This window comes from Eleutherodactylus coqui, chromosome 2, assembly GCF_035609145.1.
Source record: "Eleutherodactylus coqui strain aEleCoq1 chromosome 2, aEleCoq1.hap1, whole genome shotgun sequence".
Taxonomy (NCBI): Eukaryota; Metazoa; Chordata; class Amphibia; order Anura; family Eleutherodactylidae; genus Eleutherodactylus; species Eleutherodactylus coqui.
The window spans coordinates 185119973-185146488 of record NC_089838.1 but is presented as its reverse complement, the minus strand read 5'-3'; the positions used below and the strand labels follow the sequence as shown (position 1 = coordinate 185146488).

At 42.6% G+C, this 26516-nt stretch overlaps 1 protein-coding gene across 3 annotated transcripts; it reads left to right on the top strand.

Moving 5' to 3' along the window:
• Window positions 1-1370: 1370 nt before the first annotated feature.
• Window positions 1371-25977, top strand: OPTN (optineurin). Of its 3 annotated transcripts, none has more exons than XM_066592041.1 (14): window positions 1371-1504; window positions 8864-9022; window positions 10079-10272; window positions 11991-12161; window positions 12368-12444; window positions 13739-13870; window positions 14266-14371; window positions 15849-15964; window positions 16758-16907; window positions 17103-17175; window positions 19612-19770; window positions 21670-21803; window positions 22371-22453; window positions 24874-25977. In XM_066592041.1, exons 2-14 carry the CDS (start codon window positions 8875-8877, stop codon window positions 24984-24986), a joined length of 1656 nt encoding a protein of 551 aa, XP_066448138.1. In that variant the 5' UTR covers window positions 1371-1504; window positions 8864-8874; the 3' UTR covers window positions 24987-25977. The 3 variants fall into 3 exon arrangements, with proteins under 3 accessions (XP_066448138.1, XP_066448139.1, XP_066448137.1); XM_066592042.1 differs by having other exon boundaries at window positions 13736-13870; window positions 15852-15964; XM_066592040.1 differs by having other exon boundaries at window positions 13736-13870.
• Window positions 25978-26516: the final 539 nt, after the last annotated feature.

Here is a 26516-nt window from a genome sequence, read left to right as displayed (position 1 = left end):
TCCCCCTCTGCTCTTCCTTAGTCAGACCTCATCTGGAATACTGTGTCCAGTTCTGGGCACCCCACTTAAAAAAAAAGACATAGACAAACTGGAGCAAGTTTAGAGAAGAGTTACCAAGATGGTGAGCGGTCTGTAAATCATGGTCTATGAAGAATGGTTAAAGGATATGGGAATGTTTAGCTTGCAAAAAAGAAGGCTGAGAGGAGACTTAATAGCGGTCTACAAATATCTGAAGGGCTGTCACAGTGCAGAGGGATCAGCCCTATTCACATTTGTACAAGAAAAGACTAGAAGCAATGGGATGAAACTGAAAGGGAGGAGACACAGATTAGATATTAGAAAAAACTTTCTGACAGTGAGGGTGATCAATGAGTGGAACAGGTTACCACAGGAGGTGGTGAGTTCTCCTTCAATTGAAGTGTTCAAACAAAGGCTGGATAAATATCTGTCTGGGATGATTTAGTGATCCTGCACTGAGCAGGGCGTTGGACCAGATGACCCTGGAGATCCCTTCCAACTCTACCAGTCTGATTCATTTTTCCACATCTACCTAAAACTTTTACACAGTGCTGTATGCTATCTTATGCATAATGTCCAAAGTATATACTGAATAACCATGTAAAAGTTCAGATACACCTCAGCTATCTCATCAGTAATACTTTTATTATGACACTAAGCAACAATTGAAATAATATTCTTAAGGCCCATTTGGAATGTAATAACTCTAGCTATTAGTTTGCCTAGTCTATCCCCCTCTATCACCTATCTACCAAAGTCCCCAACCAAGGGAGCAGCAGGGGAATCAACCTGGTGCATACAAGAGCACATTGTTTTGCACTGGAGCTGCATACACAAAATATTATTACACAGTAATAATATGGCTTCTCTCACATGAGCTATGCCAGAGGCTTCTGCCCTCCTACCACCTTCATGGCCGCGACTGGCAGTTTGCTGTCTCCTGCCTAGTTGTGTCCCCACCATTTGCTGCTGACTGAGGCCCCCCTAAAACATGGGGCCGCTCTAGGTTCATAATCTGCCCCTGTTCTTATTATGAGCACTGCAGCACGGCCCACCAATCCGATGAATATTGATTCTACCACGTGACCAGGACCCTATAATGGTCTCATTATTATTGTTAATGTGTCAGTATAAACATTTATCTGTTGGGGATTTTTGATGCGATAAAACTGCTGCCTTTCATCAATCAGGGACATCAGCGGCCGCAGAACACAGACAAGACTTCCGCCGCGTCACCACACAACCTCTCTCTCGGTTCTGCGCGCCAAGAAACCCGCCTCCAGCCACTCAGCCAATCACATGGGAGCTATGTATAAACTCTCAGCCGATCACGTGACTCAACAGCCACGTGGTTCTCGCCGGGAATCTCCCTCCTGTCACCTGGGTGGTCACGTGCAGCACGTCATCTGGGGGCGTGTCACGAGGTGTTGAGCGTGGAATATTACGGAAAGTACAGAGTGCCAGCCGACCGGTGCGCGGAATGCAGGTGAGAGCTCGGCGCTGTACTCCCCGCATCACCCTCTAGGTCTCCCCCGGGAGCCGCACTGGCCGCCGTGTGTCCGTCTGCTACAGTAGCTGTCTCTGTGTGGTCCGCCCGGTGTGGCAGAGTGCGGTGTATCAGGGGGTGCGGCCTCTGCTGTTGCTTTGTTTCCTTCTCCAGCAGGAAGCAGATGTGATAATATTGTCCTCCGGCTCTGCTGTAGCTGCGGTCCAGCATTGTCTTCAGCTGGGGGTCCCCACAACCTCCCAGTAGCGCTGCTGCCCCCCTCGGCCCGCACCAGTCATCCGCTAAGTGGCTCCCCTGCCTTGTAGATCTGTGATGGGGGATCTTCTGGATCCCTCCTTGGTTCTTTGTCTGGAGGCAGAGACGTGTTCTGCAGTGTAGCCTTACCAGGGATGTCTGTGGGGAGCAGTCTGATTACTTCTCTCTTCAGAATGCCGCATGTGCGAATACGCTCGCTACTTGTTATTAGTCGTTTATGACCCTCGGCGATCCTAAAGGCTCCCTTCCTCCATGTTTTGCACTGCTTCTTTCAGTTGTGTGATATCCATGCCAGTATCAGCTCTGACAGTATCGGCCATCATGTCCTTTGGCGGCCCGGTCTTCTTTTGCCACAGATCTGTCCAAGTATTCTAGATTTGTCTAGCGACTCTGCTCACATTACATGGCCAAAATATGTGAGTCTGAGTCTGAACATCTTGGCCTCCAGTTATATATCGGGTCTTATACGATTCAGGACTTCTCTGTTTGTTCTCTCACCATCCAGGTCATACGCAGCAGCCTTCACCAGCACCACAGCTCAAACGCATCAATCCTCCTATCAGCTTTTTTCGCAGTCCAGCTTTCACATCCATACATGGCTCTGGGGAATACGATGGTTTGCACAATCCTGCGTTTAGTGGCTATACTGAGATCCCTACTTTCCCAGATTTTGTCCATGTTTAGCCCCAATGCCATCCTATGTTTTATCTCTGCCATAGATTCTCCAGCCTGGTCAATTTTTGACCTAAGGAAGATGAAGTCTCAGACGCATTTTATGACCTTGTCGTTTTTTTTTTTTTGTTTTTTTTATTTGAATTTGGTCATTTTTTTGCTATTGCCATAATTTTAGTCTTCTTTGAATTCAGGTAGAGGCCCAGGTTCTCACTTTGTGTTCATCGTACATATCAGCTGCTTCAGACCTGTTTCTGACCTGTTTCTGCAAGCAGTTGTGTCATCCGCATAACGGAGACTGCTGATGTTTCTTCCACTTAGTTTTACTCTGATTTCCAATTCGTTGAAGTCCATTTTACATAATCACTTCCACATATGGGTTAAACGAGAAGGCTGAGAGGATACAGCACATGACATCCCGACTGTTTGTCACATTTATTCCTCTAGTTTATAGCACATCCAGACCCTAGTGCGTCATCTCACAATCCGGTCATGTGTCCTGCATGTGACTAATACGTCACATCTGTCATGCTCCCCGCCTTAGAATATACCATGAGACTGCCGCGTCATTACGCGGCGTGATCATGTGACCACGTCATCACGTCAAGTTGTCACGTGACCCGTAGCCGCGACCCGGAAGTATCTTCAACACACCAATATGCACTACACCGGGAGGTATTTTATTAATTGTATATATGTTACTGTCACTATACTTTTTAATGTACTTGATAAAGGCCAATTGTTCTACGGCCGAAATGTGTTGTACTACCATTAAATCGTGGAACCTTGCTGCCGTTGCCAGTTTTTTATTTGACATACCTTCCAGAAGTATGAGCATAGGCGCCTCCGTGAAGTAAGTTATCTATTATACGTACCTCTTGTCTGAACATATTTCACTTTTAGAACTGCTCGAGCGCTGAGAAGGTTTTTTTTTTTTTTTTTTTTTTTTCCCCTTGTATCCATCTCTGGTTCTGAAGGAACCTCAACCAGTTGCGTATAGAGCATTTCCCATAGGGAGAGCGTACTAATTCTTCAGATGGTGAGACTAAGGCCGTTTTCACGTCTGTGCTAGAAGCTCTGCAGGAGGTTCCATTGTAGATGCGGCTGAAAATACTGGAAGAAAAAGCTGGGCGGAAAGTGGGCGGACCCCATTAAAGTTCATGAGGTCCACTCGGCGCTGTTCAGCCCATCCAGAGATGGAACCATTCAGCTGCAATAAAGCAGAATCCCTACTGCAGATGTGAAACCACCCTAAGGCCTCATGTCCACGGGCAAAATAAGAATTAAAATCCACAGCGGATTTTAACTCTTCTCCTGCCCGCGGATCCGCATCCCATAGGGATGCATTGACCACCTGCTGCTAGATAAATACCCGCAGATGGTCAATAAAAGTGATTTAAAAAAAAAAATGGAGCATGAAAAAATCTGGACCATGCTCCATTTTCTTGCAGGTCTCCCGCGGGGACGGCTCCCGCGGGCTTCTATACAAAATTCGGAATTTACTCACCCGCTCCGGTACTTCCCTTCGCCGCGGCTCCATCTTCTCTCCGTCGCGGCCGGATCTTTTTTCTTCAGGCCGGCGCATGCGCGGGGCACGTCACCGACGTCATCCTGCGCATCCGCCGGGCCGAAGAAAGAAGATCCGGCTGCGACGCAGAGAACATGACACCGCGGCGAAGGGTAAGTTAATTCTTATTTTTAGCGCTCATGTCCGCGGGGCAGGAGGGACCCGCTACGGATTCTACATGGAGAATCCGGAGCGGGCCTGACTTTCCCCGTGGACATGAGGCCTAAGGTGGGTTGGATTCCGTGCCCGAGGCCAGTCACCCATGCTCGCCTGTATTTCCCCGGCATCCACGCTGATCTCTCCACTTCCGGGTTCGCTCTACTGAGCATGGTCAACACGACTCAGCGGCGCACATACACATTCCTTTTGATTATTTTTTTTTTAATTCTCCTACATTCCCTGCGAGATTTGTGGCATGGCCGCAGTGTCAGCTGCGGGTGTGCCGCGGATTGAACAGGCTCCATTGACTTCGATGGAAGCAGTCACTGCGGGATCTGCACAAAAATGGAGAATGCTGCGATTTTATTTTCCGGACCAAAAGGTCTGCAGAACAAATCTGCGTGTTTAAATTCATTTGTGGACGCCCATGCTTCTCTATGGGTGGCTTGATTTGCGAATCTCCCGCAAATAAAACCCACCTGTGGACATGAGGCCTTACTGTACAACATTAAGGAGGTTTTCCACTAGTTCAGTAATGGGGGCGTCCGCATATACTTCCTTACTGTATGGTGACACGTTTGTGAAGTTCTTTAAGGGCTCGTTCAGACGGATGTGCTTTTTGGTCACATAAATACGCTGTGTATTTACAGACTAAAAAAAAAGCCTATTTGCAGCATTTTTTTTCCGTAGGCCGCCTGTCCAAGGCCGTAACGGAATATAGGTAGCGATATTCCGCAGCGAGGGAGGAGGGGGGGAGCACTGTAAGGTCTCCGCGATGAGCCTATCTAATGGATAGGCTCACCATGGAGAATCGCAGCAAATCATTATGATTCTCCGCTCGTGGAAGTTGGGCTGCACTTTCCATAGTTATCCTATGGAAAGCGTGTCATGCGAGATCCATGGGCGATTTATCGACGTGGATCTTGCTATGACATCTCACTTTTAGACGGGCAGCCTTAAGGCTTGGTTCACAGCTGCGTCAGGAGGTCTGTTCGTAGCCTAGAGCGCAGATCTGGTATGAAGTACAAGATAAAATGGCGCTGCATGCTGTGCCATTTCATCCGGGATTAAAAGGACAGTGTTAGTGGGCAAACTGATGTGATTCTATAGCCACTAAATCCAATGTATTGGCAAGTACTTGAGATATTTGAGCACTTTTTTTTTTATTTTTTTTTATTTATTTTTTTTTTATGTGTGTGTGTGTGTATATAGCTAGAAAGTTGCTCATTTTTGAAAACAAAAAAAAAGAAATGGCAAATCAAATAAACTAGGCTATATTCGCCTGTCCAGGTCGCCGCAGCTCCGTAATTCCTGCAGTCAGCCTGATGGGATGTCACAGGCTGCTCCAGCCAAATCGGAGCTCAGCGGCCGACCACTGACGTTAGTGATTCACTGCAACAGCCTGTGGTGGTTTGTTCAGTCCGACTCTCCAGCTTGTTAACAGACCCAGCAGGGTGAATGGAGCTGCAGGGACCCAGGATGGGCGAGGATGGCCTAGATAGTTTTTTTTTTTTTTTTTTAAACATGGACAGACTACAAAAATAGATTGTCTAGAAGAAAAAAAAATGTGTTGGAGGATAGCATATTGACAAAAAAATGTATACCCCCCACTCTTCCAACTTCTTATTTGCGTTGATAAAGGCAGTGTGTGCCCTGCCGCTCGCAACTCGGTACAGTTGATTTTCTTGCTGTTTTTGGGTGGCTCGCACCATATCGAGGAACACGGCCCGCGTCACACGTAAATAAGCTCTTGAGCCTCTAAAGATAGTATTATCTGCTTTTCTTTCTCCTGCCCACATTAGTTCTTTCTCACTTTCGTTTCTATTCCCGTCTCTTGGACTTTAACCCTAGTTTCAAACCATCTCCTCTCTACCTCCCTTATTTACAGTACGGTTTCATGCAAGTGGATCAACATTATAAAGTAAAATAAAATTATATATATATATATATCACTAATGCATGCATTAATACGCTCTGTAGCGGAGAGCGTAATTGCGCATGCGCCCGTCTGAAGCCGCCCTCAGGCCTGTTCTGTAAGTACTGTGGATTTTACATGCAGGAAATCGGTAGCATAAATGCTACATGTGACTGTAGCCTAAGGTTGGGTTCCATGGGATGGAAATCTTGCGGTTTGGCCGCACTGAAAAACCGCAAGATTTCCATGGGAGAAGCGCTTCACAACCTGTGGGTTTTGGAGCGGTTCGGTCACCGGCATTCCATTGCAGCTTTCTCTCCCCATACAGAAGTGAGAGTCCACAATGGGGGGGGAAAAAAGAATTGACATACTGCGGCTATCAATTCCACACCGCAGTGCCGGATCAGCGCGGCTTTGCCATAACGCATTGGCCACCCCTGTGTGAACAAGATTTTTGCAAAATCTTGTCCACATAGCTGGCTAATCCCGGGATTAGGAGCCACAAACGGATTTGCCGCACAGAAATTCCACACGGAATTTCCGCGGCAAATCCGTCCCTTGTGAACCCAGCCTAAATGAAAGTTATGTGCACTAGCATATTTCTATCTCTGGGTAGATATCATCTGTCTATCACAGAATCCGTCCTTACCCCACGATCTGCAGGTGACCTGATAAATCCATTGCTGTGTATATTTCCAATTTAATCAGATTGCGGATTATGGTGTAGTTCTATGTCAAAATTAAATGCTTGGATGTTAAAGGGGTTGTCCCACGAAACAAAGTGGGGTTATACACTTCTGTATGGCCATATTAATGCACTTTGTAATGTACATCGTGCATTAATTATGAGCCATACAGAAGTTATTCACTTACCTGTTCCGTTGCTGGCGTCCTCGTCTCCATGGTGCCGTCTAATCTTCAGCGTCTAATCGCCCGATTAGACGCGCTTGCGCAGTCCGGTCTTCTCCCTTCTGAATGGGGCCGCTCGTGCCAGAGAGCTGCTCCTCGTAGCTCCGCCCCGTCACGTGTGCCGATTCCAGCCAATCAGGAGGCTGGAATCGGCAATGGACCGCACAGAAGACCTGCTGTCCACCGAGGGTGAAGATCCCGGCGGCCATCTTCACAAGGTAAGTAAGAAGTCACTGGAGCGCGGGGATTCGGGTAAGTACTATCCGGTTTTTTTTTTTTTTAACCCCTGCATCGGGTTTGTCTCGCGCCGAACGGGGGGGCTATTAAAAAAAAAAAAAAAAAACGTTTCGGCGCGGGACAACCCCTTTAAGTGTTAGATTGGATGGGTTGATTGTGTGTATAGAGTGGGATTGTTTAATTGTTTTCATAATTTCACAATGAATGGCTGATACCTGACTGAATTGAATGTTATTTGACATTCTTTAATATTTTTCATATTCCAGATTTGTTTTTATATTAAACAAGTTCTATACTACACTTAAATAAAAGTGTATCAGCTATAGATTTTATAGTATTCCTAATTAAAGGGGTTGTGCCTAGTTATCCTTTACCAACAGGTTATAACCTTGATTGGCAGGGATCCGATTGCTAAAGGTCCCCACAATGAGGGTCATGAATGAGTGGAACAGGTTACCACAGCAGGTGGTTAGTTCTCCTTCAATGGAAGTGTTCAAACAAAGTCTGGACAAATATCTGTCTGGGATGATTTAGTGACTCCTGCACTGAGCAGGGGGTTGGGCCCGATGACCCTGGAGGTCCCTTCCAACTCTACTATTCTATGATGTGTGGAGTAAAAGTTGCGTATGTGCACTACCGCTCTATTCATTTCATTGGGCGCACTAGACATTGCTAAGTGTTTATACTGGAGCATACATGATCTCTGCTTCATTCATGCAAAGGCTTTTGGCTATGTCAAATATCTTAACTTCCCTTTTTTTTATTTTTTTATTTAAAGGGGTTGTCCCGAGGCAGCAAGTGGGTCTATACACTTCTGCATGGCCATAATAATGCACTTTGTAATGTACATTGTGCATTAATTATGAGCCATACAGAAGTTATAAAAAGTTTTATACTTACCTGCTCCGTTGCTGGCGTCCTCGTCTCCATGGTGCCGACTAATTTTCGCCCTCCGATGGCCAAATTAGCCGCGCTTGCGCAGTCCGGGTCTTCTCCTCTTCTCTATGGGGCTCCGTGTAGCTCCGCGTAGCTCCGCCCCGTCACGTGCCGATTCCAGCCAATCAGGAGGCTGGAATCGGCAATGGACCGCACAGAAGCCCTGCGGTCCATGAAGACAGAGGATCCCGGCGGCCATCTTCAGCAGGTGAGTATGAAGACGCCGGACCGCCGGGATTCAGGTAAGCGCTGTGCGGGTGGTTTTTTTAACCCCTGCATCGGGGTTGTCTCGCGCCGAACGGGGGGGGGGTTTAAAAAAAAAAAAACCCGTTTCGGCGCGGGACATCTCCTTTAAGTGGGGAGGAAAAAACAAAAATGGAAAATAGTCATGTCTCTGTTCAAGTACCAAATTAGTCAACGCCCTTAAGGGGTTTAAAGAATAGTACTATAAAGACTAGTCATTAATTTCTTCTAGTGAAAGCCATACTGATCACCCGGGATTAAAGTGTTTTGGCACTAGTGGATTGCTAGACCATACAGTCAGTGCTGGGTTGTGATGTTATCTTCTTATACGTCACAAAGCGTTTTACGTTCTCGCATTGAATGTCATTTGGAAATAGAAGTGGGTTTATTGTTTGAGTGATTGTATGAACATGGAATAAAATATAATTTTTTTTTCTGTTTTTAGTTAATCTAGTCATGGCTGACCAGTGCTTCAATCAGAGTCCTGGGATGGAGGTGGTGAATGGACAAGCGGACCTGTCTCAGAGTGGCCTTTGTAATAGAAGTGATACTGACATGCTGCAGCAGATTAAGCAGCTTCTTATAGAAAACAATAAATTAAAAGGTAACCGGTAATTTATCTACTTTTAGTGATGTGATTGTAGCTTTAGATTAAAGGGGTTTTCTAATTGCAAGCTATTGATAACCTAGCCTCAGTATAGGCTGCCATTAGTAGATCAGGGGAGGTTTATCCCCCAGGACACCCTGTAATCTGCTGTTCTCTGGTTTGGTGTGCTCATGCACTGAGCTGTTTTCTGCAGGAAGCAGACAGCTGTGTTCTCACCGCAGTGGCCAGATTTACGACTATAGGCAAAGTTCCCATTGAAGTGCATGGTAACTTTACCGGCCATACCAGGCCTGGCCACTGCAGTGCGAGCAAAGCTGTCTGTTTCCTGCAGAAACCTGCTTAGTGCATGAGCACACTGGGCTGGCAAACACCTGATCAACAGAGGTCCCGAGCTACAGACCCCTACAAATCTAATAATAAGCTATCCTGAGGATATGCCATCAATAGTTTACAACTGCCCAACCTTCTTAAGCTGAATTGCCCAATTCAGGACATTTTTATTTAAAAAAAAAAAAATAATAATAAAAAAATCTCAAACTCAACATCTGTGTTCACATCTGGACCACAAAACAACTAAAAAGGCAAAAAGCCCCACCAGTGACCTAGCCTTTCACTAAGAGCCCATGCTGTTGTCACATTCGATGTTGCTGCTAGGCCGGAAAATGTGCTGCCCACGGTTTGAGCCCACTTTTTAGTAAGCACGCCTTGTCAAAGTAGGCATTGGAGATCAGGTGTGGATACCGCTCTCCTCCGTTTTTTATATTGCTAGTGGTATGCTACTTAGCACCTCTATCAGTGTCCGTATTGAGATGGCACTGGAAATTTGCTCCTTGTCTCTACTGTTCCCAACCCCTGTAAGACGCCTACCACAACTATACAAGAATGGCTAGTTTTGTAGATTTCGTAACAATAACTGATTTTTCTTTCATGTTTACACACTTAAACAACTTTTTATTATAAACAGTTCATCTGTTTTGGGGCTTTTCATATCTAATCTGATTTTCTGTGTCTCTTTTAATTAAAAAAAAAACCATTGTTTCATATTTGATCTAGAAACCATGAAACAGAAGAATCAAGAAATGAAGGAGCGTCTTGAAGAGCTCTTAAAAAGAGAAAAACTGAGGGAGGAACAAGGACAGTCTGAACCTGGATATGTAGAAGCAAAGCAGCACTTGTTTGACCTGAGTAATGAGAATGAACAGTTGAGGAAGGCAATACAGCAGTTAAAGGAGAACCCCTCTGTTCAGGTGCCTGCCGCTAGAGTATTGTGTCAGGGGTTCTAGGGGTAGAGATTGGCATAACATAATATTAATGCTTTTATAGTTTACCTGAACGCATTTACTGTATGGTCCTACTAAAATTGGTGTGGGACTGATTCTGAGTCTAGAGTGCAGGCCGTGTAGAAAAAAACAATATATCTGCTTTAGTATTCAATGTCCATTAAGTTCAGATGTTTGTGTTCTGACGCTTCAATATGAAGCTAGTAAAAGCTATGCACAACTCTTAATATTTTCTTATTGCTTCTATGTATCGGAAATAACAAATGAAGCAGATTACAGACACGCACTATGTAACCTGTCCGTATACTCCCTACTGAATGAATGTTATCAAGAAAAATGGACAGACAGGAGGGAGTATAATCCAAGGATCTGAATAAGGGTTTAGAGATGGGCTTGATTTTGTCCCATTATGTGTCTGTAATAACCACGGCCACATAACAGGACAAAACAAAAGCATTGATTTCAATGGTTTCGTTATCACTAGTCTCGTTAATACATGATGGGGCAGGACCAATCCTCACCCTTTTTTTTTTTTTTTTCCCAAACTAGTGCGGAGTTTGAAAAGTCCAAAACCTGCAAAACAAAAACCCAGTTCATGTGCAACTACACTCCGTAGCAGTGAGCATAGTTGCGCTCATGCCCAACTGTTTAAGCCGCAAACATAATATTGTGGAGACCCATAGGTCTGTAATATAGACAAGCGTAATCTCAACTATGCTCACCGGTACGGAGTGTAGTTGCACAGGAATGTTTGATTTTTTTTTTTTTTTTTTTTTTGTTTTTTTGTTTGTTTCCTTCTCTGGCTTTTCAACCTCCGGGCCATAGTGAGAAGATGGGTCCTGCCCTATCTTTCCCATGCGTAGGTCATACAAGTCCTATCTTTTCCCGTCCGTACAATTAATGGGTGACAGTTACGATAGTGAAAACAAAACCATTAAAATCGGTGGCTTCGTTTTGTCCTATTATGTGGCTGTGATTATCATGGCCGCATAATTGGACTAAAACACACCCATCTGTTTAAGCCCGGAGTCTGAGTTGTAGATACAAAACAGATATTTTTAATCAAGGCCATTTTGTAAATTGGCAATAAATCTTTTGACAGTACACACAACCTTTAAAATGTGGTTTTCTATCCCGCTAAATTCCTGTTCTGGTGCAGTGCTCATATTATAATCTAACTACTAACGACGACCTGTGCATGCGTGCGTGAGTGACTTACATGCTCTGCCCCTGATCACATGACAGTGACATCATCAGGTCCTGTAAGCACACAACTGCTGTTCGGCTAGGTGTTCGTATTCCATAGCAACCGAGGCCGCAAGGGGTTTGTAGTCCACCCTTAATCTGCACGAGGATGCAGGACATTTGACGTCACCATCATGTGATCAAGGGCAGAGCGTGTAAGTCATTCACTGGGGATGAGCATCACTGTCTGGATTAGGGGCGTAGCATGGCGGTGATGTCATCACATGTTCTTCATCTCCACTGCTGTGCTGCTTCTGATCCCTGTTGTATAGGATGAACAATCTATGTAGCAGAGCTGTGTGTGTGTGTGTGTGTGTGTGTGTGACGTGCATGTAGTGCAGCTGTGTGGTGCATTACACCACCAGAATCGCTGGTACTATGATTTCCTAATAAATACTAGTATTTTAATATTAAGAAACTAAAAAATGATTAATTTTTAGTTATCCGCTGGTTGTGTTACTGACAATGGAGAAGAGGAGATAAAGCAACTGAAGGCCCAGCTCGTACGTCTGCAGGCTGAGAAGGCCGATCTTCTTGGAATAATATCAGAGCTACAATTAAAGCTTAGCAGTTGCACGTCTGAAGACTCCTTTGTTGAAATCAGAATTGCAGTAAGTGGACATTTTATATAGTTGCAACCTATTTTGTGTCACAATCCAATAAAAATTGTATGTGTTCAGGTTTTCATCATAATACAACAATTTTACATCTCCTGAATACATATTACATGAAGACTAAGCAATTATTTGTTCTTTTTTAGATCATTGGCAAAAATGACCCCTAATACTGCTTATTTCTTTTTTTTTTCCTGCTACAGGGAAAGGATATTGGAGCAGAGATCAAAGAGGACAAAATACACGATACAGAGTTAACTCATGATATGATTTCATACAGGTATGTTAAAGTAAATGATCATCCGGCTTTAATTTTTCAGTAAAGTATATAAGCTAGCATCTTTGTAATATACCTACAATACTCCTAATTAAGAGATTTATATCTAAGGGTGCATTCACAGGTCATTAGCCCTGAGGTAAAAAAACAATGGCGCAAAACTGCATGTGGTTTTACTGTAAATGAACATGTTTTTGTAGTCCTGTGGTGTCGTTTCATTTGTTATTTAATTTAATATATCCTTAAGTTTTTGTGCATTTCGACTGTAAAGTCTCATTGCCAATAAATGCATTGAAAGAAACATTTTGTTTCCTATAAGCCGTAAGAGATTCATTCCCACAGCTGTATACGTATTACTGCTGTGGCAGCCAGCTATTGCTGCACATGACAGCGTATTTCACGCACACTGTCATGCGCAGTGTGACATATAACATATATTTTTAATTCCCCACTCTGTCCCATAGTGGCGTTGCGTATGCAGTGTATTGTGTATGTACAGCATTGAATACACAACCCATAGAGAACCTAGAAAGCTCGTATTACACGCAATGTCGATACGCTAATGTATCAATAAAAGTCAGTGTTCTTTCATTGACTCCATTCACCACGTATTTTGCACACTTAATATGCTGTGAAATTACACTTGTGGGGATGGGCTCTAAGAAGTCACTCAAACACTGTAATTTTAGCATCTGTGTTAACGGCCAAAAATCCCAGCATGATGGTGACTCTAATGACTTCAACTCACGGCATCTTAGATTTCCATGGAGCTGGGATTTGTATATGATTATGGATCCCTGATCCTCTCTGAATGCTGTTCACAGAAGCTCCGAGATGCTTTTCAGCAGCCACATGGACCACCGCTCATTGACTTCCATGGCAGAGTGAGCTATAATTGGTGTAAAGGAGTCGTTCACAACCAAGGTTTTAATGAAGTTTTTTTTTTTTTTTCCCATTTTATATGTCTCCACCATGTGTTTTATCATTTGGTTATGGAACTTGCTGTAGTATAATGTCTATAAATAAGAGAAAAGAACTTATTTAATCTCCATTCCATCATAAAACTGCACTAAGCGGTAACATGGCGACTAGTGAAAAGTAGGTATGGTCATGATTGAATGCTTTATAAAGCTCCTTGTAGGAGTATCATGTATAAGAATAGGCTAGGCGGTGTCAACCACAGACTTACTTTAACTTGTACAAACTCCCATTCAAATAAAAGTAAAACTGATTGCAGTACCTTGTGTGTGCTTGTCATTATATCGTCTAGTTAAATCATAATATTCATTTTTAGAAGAAGGTGCACTGATGACCAGAACCCTGCCTTGGAATCGGAAGAACTGGCAGTAAGCAAACTCCTTCGTAGCTTGCGAGAAGAAACCGAAAGAGTAGAACAATTGCAAAAGGAATTATCCAATGCAAATGAGAGGTAAGTGTTCTGTAACTCATGGGGGTTCCCTATGGTAGGACACTTGGAGCTAACAAGCAGTGAGAGCGGACATGCTCAACCGCTGCGCTATTCTAACTCCTCACTGTGGAGGAGCAGTGAGGTGAAAGGTGGAATCTGGGATTCCTGTTCTACTTATTAGTGGGGTCCCCAGTGATCATATATTTATCCCTTGAGTCCAGAGGTGTTCATTAGACTGGACCTTCTGGCAATGGTTTCATAGTTTGTACCACAAGCAGTCATACAGAGCCATCCTGATTTTATAGGGTGTTTCTAACAGTCAGAACTTTGCGGATGTGGACAAGTACAAAAACCAGTGTTTATTTAATCAGTTTGATAAGTTACATAGATTTACTTGGAAAACTGTTTCCACCTAGATTGTCACAACTGGAAAAGAAATCGTCAGATGTATCCAACAAAGAAACGCAGACGGAACCAGTTGAGGAGCAAAGTGATAAGGAAGGTGCAGAGTTTGTCAAACTGGTGAGTAGATTTTATAGCCACTAAGTCATCTTTATAAAAGTTAGTCCAGATATGATAAGTTTTGTTGCTACCTTTTATATCATGGCCTTCGTATTTTGCTTAATTGACAAAAAGTGACTGGTTTCTGTGGGATGCTTTTTTTCATAAGGTCCAGTGAGCTATAAAATGGTTAACAAAAGTTTTTACTTTTTGTAGTAGGCCCAATGTCCACCTGCGGATTTTATTTGCAGAATCCGCACAGATTTGAGTTGCAGAAATCCGCGAGGGTCGCCGCCTATAGAAATAAATGGGGCTTCCACAACTGATTTTAGGTCTGCGGATTTGATAACTGATCCGCTGCCGATATCCGTATCTGCATCCGCAGCGGATGCACTGCGTGCCGTGGACATTGAGCATTATCTTTTATCTGTGTTTGTTTTAAAGATCCCTTTTATCAGTGTAATTACAGCTCCACTATATCAACGATGCTGTTTATTTACTTGATTTATAATGCCTTGAAAAGGAATAAAACAAGTTTGATGAAAAATGCAAGACTCATGACTGCTAGACAGCCTTCTAATATACAGTCTGTGTATTAGCAGAAGGCATAAAATTGATGTCTTCCATATAATAAAGTAACCTAAAAGATACTAACAAAGTGTAAAGTATACATTTGTTCTCTATAAACTAGTCAGGAGTCAATACAGACTAGATTAAATAGCTGTACCAATTAGTAACCTAATTGGTATTGCTCCCTTACAGCGGATCTGTCAGGTTAATATGCTGCCATATGTAATTTAGTGCCGTTTAGATCAGGGGTGTCAAACTCATTTTCACCGAGGGCCACATCAGCCTTATTGTTACCTTCAAAGGGCCTATTCTAATTGTTAATTGTAAGACAGTATAGTAAAAGTGAGCCCCACATAGCGGCCAGTGACCCACACTATTATACTTTATATATGCACGCACACAGATCGATAGATAGACGCACACTAGTATACAGATACGCGCGCATCATGTTTTCTGCAGTTTTCTCCCCCCCCCCCCCCCCCCCCCCCCCCCTCCGCGGCCGTTGCCAGGGTGATATTGGCACTCCTCTATTACTGTCTGCACTAGACAGAACAAGCCGATAAACAATCGCCTACGGAGGTGAGGGAACTTTGTGCACAGCCAGCGGGCCACAGATAATGAGGTGGCGGGCAGGATTCGGCCCGCGGGGCTTGTGTTTGACACCTGTGGTTTAGATAATGGGATTTTGAAAAAATACAATGGACCAGATTTAGGAATTCGACCTATAGTTAAAAGTTCAGTGTATTCATGGTTGGGGTGCTCTACCGCTTCCTTAGGGGGGTGAATGACACGTGCGTGCGTGCGTGTGTGTGTGTTAATGCAGTACTCCAAATTGCGAGTTATTCAGTGTTTGGTTTTTTTGGTTGTTTTTTTTTTTCCCTGTTATTTTAGCTGAGACACATTTCTAAAATTTTTCTCTATTTCACAGCAGTCTTTAGAAGTGGATAAGCTAAAACAGACGATAGAGGCGCTAAATAAAGAGCTTTATGAAACAAGTGAAAAGCTAACTGAAGCTCAGCTCATAAAGGACAAGCTGCTGAGCAGGTAATGAGTGCTTTAAGGGATTCATTCCGGCTGGGATTTGCTGTACAAATATATATATAGTGTTCCAGGCATCTTCATTTTGAATGAAAAGCTGATAGAGGATCGCATTTTCCAAAAAGCATGGAAAAAAGGACTAAAGTCTCCAACAGCATTTCAACACTTCCTGTGCCTGTCAGATGTAGAGCTGCTTATTCCTGTTCCTGACCTTTTTGTATATATTCTGTAGTCCTTCTAGCTGTTATCTTTTTATGGGCAGGGTCCTAACAAATGTGTTTTACAAACAGTTGCTTCATTTGTCTGTACCATGCTGTCTAGTGTAATAGTTACAATGTGTTGCCTCTATAGTATACCGTGTAACAGAAGTTGGTGGCGCTACGTAAATAGATTAAAAGTACCATAATTTTCTTTAGCATTGTTCAGTGTGTGTGTGTGTGTGTGTGTTACTACTTTTGCATTGTTCAGTGTGTGTGTGTGTGTGTGTGTGTGTGTGTGTGTGTGTGTGTGTGTGTGTGTGTGTGTTACTACTTTTGCATTGTTCAGTGTGTGTGTGTGTGTTACTACTTTTGCATTGTTCAGTGTGTGTGTGTTACTACTTTTGCATTGTTCAGTGTGTGTGTGTGTGTGTGTGTGTGTTACTACTTTTGATGAAAGCCTTTTTTTCCCATTGTCAAAAGTCTTAATAGGGAAAACTTGACATCCTACCTTGCACTGTCTTGATGATTTAAGTCTTAATGTGTGATTATATTTACATCTGTCATTTGCTGATTATTTCTCATTTAATTCTTGGTTTTAGATGTTCATCTTTGGATAGAAAGCTTGCAGATAATCAGGTTGAACTCGATGAGAGATCAAAGTTTTTGTATTCTGTGCAAAAGCTAGAGCTTCAAGTGCAAAGCCTGCAGTCGGAGATAAAAATGGAGCAGAGCAAAACAGACGAACAGCAGTGAGTGCCTCTGGTACACAGACTGATCGAAAACCATGTAGGATGAGGAAACTTCTCTTACAAGACTGAGATCAGACCTCAATATAACTGACCATGTTTGTCCAATGAGTAGAAGTCATGACAGCAGTCGGTTTTCAGTGGGTTGTATGTGTAGTCATGCTATTTTTGCTAATTTTATTTTCTCGTTCTTTATAGGAAGCTGATAGTTGTCCTGGAGGAAGCACTGAATAAGCAGAGGAGCGACTATGAGTTATTAAAAGAAACTGAGGTGACTTCAAGTAGTTCTGTCTTGTTTTTACTAGCTACCTTAGAATATTGGCAATGCCGTGCAATGTCTTCTTAAAAAATGGATGGCCTATTGTCAGCTGTACGACGTGGCCACAATTACGGAAATAGCCAGTAGGCTTTGTTTCTTTAACTCCCATAAAGGTCAATGGTAGTTAAGCAAACTGCTTAGCTTGCTGTGCTATACTGTTTGCTTAACTTCCTCTATAATCTAAAAAAATGCAAGCTGAAAAAGTACCACCATATTATCTTTTTTTTTTTCTTATCATGGCTCCTAAAAACAGCGGGGGTGGGGGGGAGGGAAGTAATCAAAAAGTCATGAGTACCCCACAATGTTAGCAATGAACAATTCAAGTCATCCTGCAAAACTCCATCTTTTATACACCTCTGATGGAAAAATTAAAATATTATAGGTTTTGGAATAAGGGGACACAAATAAAACAAGTTTTTTTATTTGTGCAAAAAAAAAAAATTGTAAACCTAGCAAACTATGCAGAGCTCTGGCATTGGCTGCAGCAGCCTAAAATTGGACATTACATACAGTAGTGAGGGTTCTGCTCACAATTTATTACAATCTATGAGGAAATACGGGTAGCACAAGAGGGAAGCATACGTAAAGCTGTATGAGACACTTACCAGCCTGTATTTATGAATGTCCAGGTATGAAGTTCTCAGTGTGGGGCTTACTGATGGTAGAAGTCGAGTTTTGAGGAAGAAAGTAGAAGAAGGGTAAACCTGAAACACTACATTAAGAAATGTGCTGGGCCTGCTCAACTGTTAACGTTACTCTTAAGTTGATATATGATCATAGTGAAACTAAAATTCTATAAAATATGGGCAGCAAGGTGACTCAATGGTTAGCGATTTTTGTCTAGCAGCGCTTAGGTCCTGGGTTCAAATTTACCAAGGATGACCTATACATGGGTGTTTTTTGTCTTTTTGAAAAGTAAGAGAAAACAAAAAAAAATACTAGTAGGCAAATGTAGAATATGTATGCGTTATATAAATGTTTTGGGGGTTTTTATGCCCTAGGAGACCTGAAGCAGTGATCCTTTACATAATATAGAAAATAATGCTTTTGAATAGCGGTGTAAAACTGACTGGCAAGCTATTAGGAATTGGCCAATGTAAAGTCCATATAATGCGCTGTACAGTTTTTGTTTCTGTTTGCATTTTATTGTTGGGTCTCTTAAACTGGATTCCTTTGCATAGAATAGTGCAGAACTCTATTCATGTAGTATGAAAACCTTGACTGAAACCACCTTAGCAGAAGCCAATTTGGCATCCATTGCATTAATGACTGTCTATTGCTCCATTTACCATATCTGCTCTAAAAGCTTGCAGACACTGTATGAAAGTACTGCAAAGGCCCTTTTACACACAAAGAATCTTTTAAATGGCTGAATGAAAGATTTAGTGATGTATTTGCAATAAAGCATTGACTTTAAACATCTTCATTTGCATGTAAAAGGACCTTAGTCACCTTTTTCCTCCGTGTTTGCTGAGCTGGGTATGTATTAAGGTCCATTTAAACAGGGACGAATGTCGGGCAAACTATGCTCGACACTCGTCCCTGTGTGTCCTCACTCCCGTGCTGTTACACAGGAGCTGGGGGCTGGATTGCTCACAGAGCGGCCAGCAGGGGGGCGGGGAGGCTGCAGGAGATTTCTCTCATTGCTCTGGCCTGCCCTTCTCCATTGACTTAACATAGCGGCCGTTCAGTGCTAAGCGGCTGCTATTTATACTGAGCAATCAGCAAACAGTCCATCGTTTATAAAGCATGCATCATGAGCTGATCGCTCAATGTAAATAGCAGCCTTCAGTATGGAACGGCTGCTATGTTATGTCAATGGAGAGAGGAGGGGGAGCACAAGAAGAGAAATCTTCAACCTCCCCGCTTTGAGCCAGCAGCACGAAAGCAAGTATGTGCGGGGACGAGTGTCGGGCATTGTTGGCCTGACGTTCGTCCTGTCTAAATAGGTCCTTAAACACACGTCCAGATGAGCAAACATCTGCCAGCAGATTCTATTGTTCTTCTCCTGGCAGAGTACTTTGTGTTTTGCTTTGCAGACATAGTAAATACACTATCAGTACATGGAGTATCCTGCAGTCTTTTGAAAGATGAGCAAAATTCATTCACATGGAACGAATTTACTCAGCCTTTCAGCAGGTTGAATGATGGATTTTTTGTGTGGACTGAAATTCATAATTTAAATGAAAAGTGCACGATGCCTGCGTTTACATGTAACGACTATCATTTATTTTCGGCTGTTTGAACGAATTTTGAGCAATAATTGTTGCGTGTAAAAGGGCCTTTAGTGGGTTATGATTTGTCACTTTTGGATAATATATTTTGCTTGCTTGTTTTGTTTTTCTCCTTGAAAATCCTTACTATACTACTTCACTATTTTGTCTGTAGTCTGAAAAAGTGCCAAAAGTGCAGTTGCTTGAAATGCAGAAAAAACTTGATGCTTGTGAGAATGCATTGGCTAAGAAGCAGTTGCAGATTGATGAAATGAAAGAAATGGCTGCCAAATACCAGGCAGACTCTGAGACGATTGATGTTCTGCGCGCTCAGGTGAGACCAGTGCATTACATACTTTGTAATACAAATATTTTTTAAAGACTTTCTGGGCACAGTGCATTCATAGAGGGTTTACAGCATCTCTGTAGTTACAGCTTGGGTACTTTTTAGAATTTATCGATCCAAATACAAATTTTGTGTGAATTTCACAAACAAATTACAAAAGTTCCCAACATGGACGTGTCTGGCAGTGACTTGTCTGCTTCTTTCTGATTAAAAAAACATGCATGTTTAGCCCTGCTAGCATAGGTTATGGGCTGCTGAGAATCAAGCAATCCATGTGTTGACCAGAACATGACGAAAATTCTCAATTTGCAAATACCACCTAGCCATAGTAAATAGGATCTCTAAGCATGTAACCTATAGTACTTTAAAGGAGTTTTCCAGGGAAATACTGTATTTTTCCATGTATAAGACACACCCCCCTACTTTTCTACCCAAAATTTAAGAAAAAAAGATTTTAAACATACAACCGTACATAGTACTGTTCTAGGTTTTAATCCCACGGAAGGTCCCTGTTATACTCACTGGACCGTCCTCTCCGTGCTGCCAGATAGGTCTCTAGAGCTCGTCGCAGCAGCCCCGCTGTCTTGTGAGAAGTTGCTCTATACAGATTGCTATAGGGACCAAGTGCAGGAGACAAAAGTCCGGCCGGGCAGTGCTGAGAGGAGACGGCTGGTGAGTAGACTTATGTGCTGTGTGTATGTGTAAGGGTGCAGGCATACACTCTAGCCATACCGCTGCTCTTCCTCCCCACTCCGATAGTGTAACTGAGCCCTGAGGGCTCCCATACACCCGTGCGCAGTACCATGCAGCCAACATTCATGTAGGTTTTCGTCGAAACTTACATCTCATGTATAAGGCACAGTGTGATATTTTGTTCAAAAACAAAAAAAAATTGTCAAACACGTCTTATACACAGAAAAATGCGGTTCTATTGATAACCTATGTATAGGTTATCAGTAGTTGATCGGCTGGGGTCTGCCGCTCAGGTGCAAGCTGGCATTGCCGTTACACACTGGGTTACAGAGCGGAAGCTGCTGCTTTGACCCCTGTGTGGTGGCTGGCACTTGCAACTGCAGGCACAGAACTAATTAAAATCAATGATTTCTGCACCTGCAGTTACAAGTGCAGCCACTACACCGGGGATGGAGCAGAAGCTTCTGTTCCATAATCATGTATTTTGTGGTGCTGAAAGCAGGTGCCCGATCAACTGATTAGTCCGGGTTCCAAGCGGTGGACCCCAGCTGATCAACTATTGTTGACCAACCCGGAGGAAAAGTCCTCAATAGTATTTCGCTGGAAAACACCTTTTAGGTGCTATATTATGACCCTGTAATTTGACATAGTTTATTATATTGTGTGTGTGTGGGTTTTTAGTTTTTGTATCTGCATTGAGTAGAACAGGCAGTAAAATGCTTTTAACATTCTAACGCCAGATATTTGGTGCTGCACCAATTTAAAGGATTGTTCTAGCTAGAAACACTTCTTGCCACAATTAGGGCTAGAGATAGGTGATCAGTTTGTATAGAATGGCAATTGAGTATGCTCACTGCAGCTCTGTTTAAAGTCTATTGGAGATGGGGTAATGGCAGAGCCCTGCGCCTGGCTATTTGTTTTACTGGATAAGTAAAGTCCCAGTTTGCTATTGTTATATACATGAGTGCCATCTGCTATTTCTGTGTTTCACAGTACTGATCTAGTAATACTCGCCAGCTCTCACCAGTCTCCCCTGTGATTACATGATCAGCAGTGAGAGGATGCAATTGGCCTTATTAAATACTTCCTCAAGTTATTAAAAATGCTTTCTGTTCAGCTCTCTTATCCTTCTACATCCTAATTTTAAGATGTTTAAGGCTCTGTTGTTCATGGCCCCTTTTTTATCCTGCACAGATTGAGATTTACTGTAGTGACTTCCATGCGGAGAGAGAGGCCAGACAAAATATTCATCAAGAGAAGGAGCAGTTGGCAGCCCGCCTGGCATATATACTTCAAGAGAATGAAAAGCTGAAGGAGGAACGAGGAAGGTATATATTTGTATACTAGCTTGTTACCCGTGATTTAATCTGCATGGACTTTTGTATTTTTATTTATTTATTTAATCTAATGTGCTGTATTTTGAAACGTAAAACTTGAAATGGTGGAAGGAATGTAACTGCAATATGTTATGGTTGGTATTTCCCTTACTGCTGAGGTAAAATGAAAGTTGCTCTGTGATGGGTTGCTAGGGGCAACACAAATTTTCTTTTAAAATCTCAATCAATGTTAATTTCTTTCGTTCAAGTTGTATGGCAAAATCTGTCTATTTGTATCGTACAGCCCGGCTTTTATTTGAATAAACTTTATAGTAACCACATAAAAATGCAAGGTTTGTAGCACATTTTGATCAAAACATGTTGGCCCATCTGTCACATCCAGGCAAAACTTTTTGGATGGGTTCCTAACTCTAAAAGACACCCCAGCACAGATGTGAAAAGAGCCTTAGTCTGAACACTTGATTGTATTACCACACAAAGTATATTTGTTTTGCAACTTTGCCTGCATTAAAGTGAATGTGTACCATCAGGCTGTAATGTATGTGTTTACTATTTTAGGCAGTCCATAGAACAGCTTCAGAGGCGGCATGGCTCCATGCGATCAGCAGATGGTAGTGAAAGCCCTACTCTTGTTTCGAGAGGTAAACTGTCAAGTTCTACTACATAAATATTTAAACATTACTTTAAGTTGCTTAAGTAAGAGTTCATTTAAAATTATCTAAAAATGGTGTTATTACTTTTTTATATAGTTGTTACATTGAGCTAGATAAGGAAGACCTTTCACTTAGAATTTTTTTACATGTACGCTGTGTTTACAAAAGTATTGGGACACCCTTATCCTGTGCTGTCGAGCGAATGGGACAGACAGGTCTAATGCTCACACATCCGATTTAAGGGAGAGTGTCATACAGGTGTATCCCAGTAAAGAAACCATCAGAAAGTGTAGCGTTGACAGACTCAGGTGACTTCCCACGGGGGTATGGGGGTTGGTAGCACAGGTGACATCCCAGCACTTTTGGACCTTCCGAAGTCTATTGTTGGCAATACTATTCGGAAATGGGAAAACGTGGAGTTTATGCTCATATTCAGGGAGACCTCATAAACTGACAGACCGTAGACAACAAAGCCTTGTACAAGCTGTGAAGGCATCACACACATCGTTTGCCGAAACACTTACTCAGAAGGTCTCAAAGGCCATTGGAACATCAGTTGGCATTAGAGCCATCTGTAGAACTGCATACAAAGGGTTAGCATGGACATGTAGCTGCACATAAGTCCAACGTCACAACAGTGAATATACAAGGGCGCACCTGCAATGGTGCTTGGAGCATCATTCTTGGACTCTAAATGAGTGGAAGCGAATGTTATGGACAGCTGAATCGCAGTAGACAATTTTCCAATCAGATGGCCACACTTGGCACAATTGCATCATCCTAGCAGTGAAGTTTGGAGGAGGTTCTTTTATGCTGTGAAGGTGTTTCTGCTGGGAAGGACTAGGACCATTGGTTATAGTGAAGTCCACAATCAATGCAAATGGGTAAGAAACATTTTTGGGATAACCTAGAATGGTGTATCCTTGTATGCCCAACACAACATCCTCCCCTGCATCACTATCTAAATCTCTCATCGAGGAATGGGAGTAAAGATCTCCACACATCTATCGGAATTTACAGCAGGGTTTCAGTAAAAAAGCTATGCGCTCGCGAAGATAGCAACAAGTCAAGCGGAGTTTAAACAATCTCCGTCCTGTGAGGGACGGAAAAAGAAAATGAAATAGAATAGAAAGGCACTTACTCAAAAGGAGGGGGGTGTATAAAACAAGAAGCCCCCTCCTCTAAGTGCTGACTCCTCTGGGTCCTCTTAGTCGCCGATGGAATTGGCAGGAAGCAAGTTGGTTTCTTCGGTTTTATTTGTTTAAAAGCAAATTTACAAGGAGGCAACGCGTTTCGGTGCAGCATGCACCTTTCTCAAGCCTATGTATACAGCAGTATAAAACACACATTTACTCACATTTATAGGTCTCTGGATAGTGCTTTCGTTTTGTGTGTGGCTCCATTTTCTGGGTGGGTTTGTGCAGCTCTAGAGGGAGGAGACTGTGCTGATAGGTCCATATGTGTCCCATGTTTAATGTGGTGACGTGGCTGAATTCCCCGGATGTGCTACGTGGCACTATGTGTTTAACTTTCACTTTTAGTTGCGTGGTGACGCTGCTCTAGCGCTCCACGTCATCACAAAAGGTGATTGGTCACATGGTCTGATGACGCGGTCGCGCTGTCAGTGCGTGCCGCGTCATCATGGGAAAGCCGATGGATTAGTGATGTGGTCACATGACTCAATGACGCGGTCGCACTTTTAGTGCGTGCCGCATCATCCCGGGAGAGCCGATGGATTAATGATGTGGTCACATGACCTGATGACGCGGTCGCGCTGTCAGTGCGTGCCGCGTCATCCCAGGAAAGCCGATGGATTAGTGATGTGGTCACATGATTTGATGACGCGGTCGCGCTGTCAGTGCGTGCCGCGTCATCCTGGGAGAGCCGATGGATCAATGATGTGGTCACGTCGGACGAACGTGACGCCTGTAATGTGAGTCACCTGATCTATCTATCTATCGGAATTTGGTGTGCAAACATGCCTAGAAAGGTTACTGCAGTCATTGAGGCCAAAAGTGTCCCAACACCATATTGAAAGGTGTGAATAAAATCTTATTTCATCATCTCCTATGTATACCCCAATACTTTTGTCAACATAGCTGAAATAAGTCATTAAAAATAGAATTATATACTGACTGTAAGGCCTCAATCAGAAGGCCATATGCAAGTCACACCCAAGTATCTTGGGTACAGCGTACATCACATAGCACACAGACATCCGTCCTTGTGCTGTCCAATGTGCAGGACAGTGGATCTTGCATAATCTATTCCCGTCCATGATACAGATCAGAACAGGACGTGCTGAGGCTTTTAAAGGAAAAAAATATATATAAAAAATTTAACAGCTCCTGTTTTGTTTCTTGTTTATACATAGTCCATAAGCAGTATTTTTTTTTTTATTCTTTCAGGAACAGAGAACATGGAGCAGCCCAGCCTTACAGTACACACATGCCCCAAGTGTCAACTAATGGTGCCCGACATGGATACGCTACAGATTCATGTGATGGACTGTATCACATAAAAGCGATGATTTGCATCTTCATGAATCTGCTTACTCATTTGCTTTTAAACTGTACTCTGGATGGAAGGCACTGATCTGAATCTGTACTAGATAGTTCTTTAACAGGAGCTTGACTAATATATGGGCACTGATTTAGATTGTAGAACAAATAATTGTATACAATAAGGTACAGATACCTGACTACACTTGTTACCATAGCCTTTAGTCCACCAATCAGTATGTGACTTTGTCTGAGCACCTAGCTAAATTTGGAAAATTTGAAAAGACAAATAATTGTTTGTGTGTTATACCATTGTAATTGGTGAAGATGCTTGAAATCGAGACCTTTTTACAAACCAGTACCACTTATTAAAGGACGTCTATCACCTAAAAATGCCATAAAACCATTGCCAACTTCGTATCGGTGCTCTATTCATTAGTAGAATCTCACCTACAAAAAAAGAAAAAAAAGTGTAGCATTTGGTAGTTGTGGGCTTTAAAAGTTTCCCTGCTCTGTATGCAAATCGTCTGCAACCGATCCAATAGGCAGACTTGCAACTTGCTCTGGCTGTCTGCTGCTGCGTTTTCCTCAGCATCTCCTTTTGCCTACTGATTGACATCTACAGCTCCAAACATTAAACAAGAAGAGGGCTGAATAGGAGCCAGCAGTAGACAGCCTGGACTACAATGAGCTGTAAGTCCGTCCTTTAGAGGAATCGTAGCCAATTTGTATTCAGGAATTTTGTTAAGCTACAAAAAAAAATCTAAAAAGGTACAGTGCTACTTTATGACCAGAGCACCAATGCAGAATTAGGAGTAGTTTAGCTGCATTTTTCGAGTGACCTGCTTCTTTTAAGTCACTCTAGTGTCTGCAGGCTTGTATTCTAGTTTACTGTAGTACTTGGCAAAGTTGTGTTTCCGTTTCTCTGTGCTTGCTTCAAGATGGCTTCTTCAAGTCAATGAAATTTGTATCTGCCCAGAAATAAATGTAAAATTACCCCTAACTGCACAACCTTGTGAAAAGTTCTTTCATTTTTTTAAACTATATACGTACACTTCATAATGCAAAATACATATACTAGAAATGCTTTTTAGATTTATGTAATGAGCCAAATAATCCCTTATGTGTTCACACAGACTAGAGTTTATTTTTTTTTAGAGAACCTCCGGGGCTCTTAGCGAGGTGTGACTTCATGACTTCTTTCAAAAGTTTTTCAAACTTGGGCCTGTGGCACGCAAGCGCATGCATATTTGCACTGCATTTTTCTGATTTGTGTATGCACTTTTTTTTTTCTGTACCTTTTTTGTTTGGGAAAATATGCACCAAAGCGCTCAGCCGTTGAAATGGCCAATAATTTTAATACGTTCAAGATGCATTCCTTTCCAGCTCAAATGCACAGCAAAATGACATAAGGAGCTTTAAACTATGGACAAAATATGTAAATGAACACAAACAAAATTATATTGAAAGATTATCCCAGCATTTAAACTGTATATCATTAAGGGCTCATGTCCACAACCATGCTTTCCATTTCGTCCATCCTGACAGCA

What these genes read in the sequence shown, in the direction of transcription:
- OPTN (XM_066592040.1), top strand. Translation starts at nt 8,875, where the DNA reads ATGGCTGACCAGTGCTTCAATCAGAGTCCTGGGATGGAGGTGGTGAAT. An exon ending in GTGCAGAGTTTGTCAAACTG is followed by an intron (nt 14,372 to 15,848) that starts GTGAGTAGATTT and finishes TCTATTTCACAG; the next exon opens with CAGTCTTTAGAAGTGGATAA. An exon ending in TTGATGTTCTGCGCGCTCAG is followed by an intron (nt 19,771 to 21,669) that starts GTGAGACCAGTG and finishes TATCCTGCACAG; the next exon opens with ATTGAGATTTACTGTAGTGA.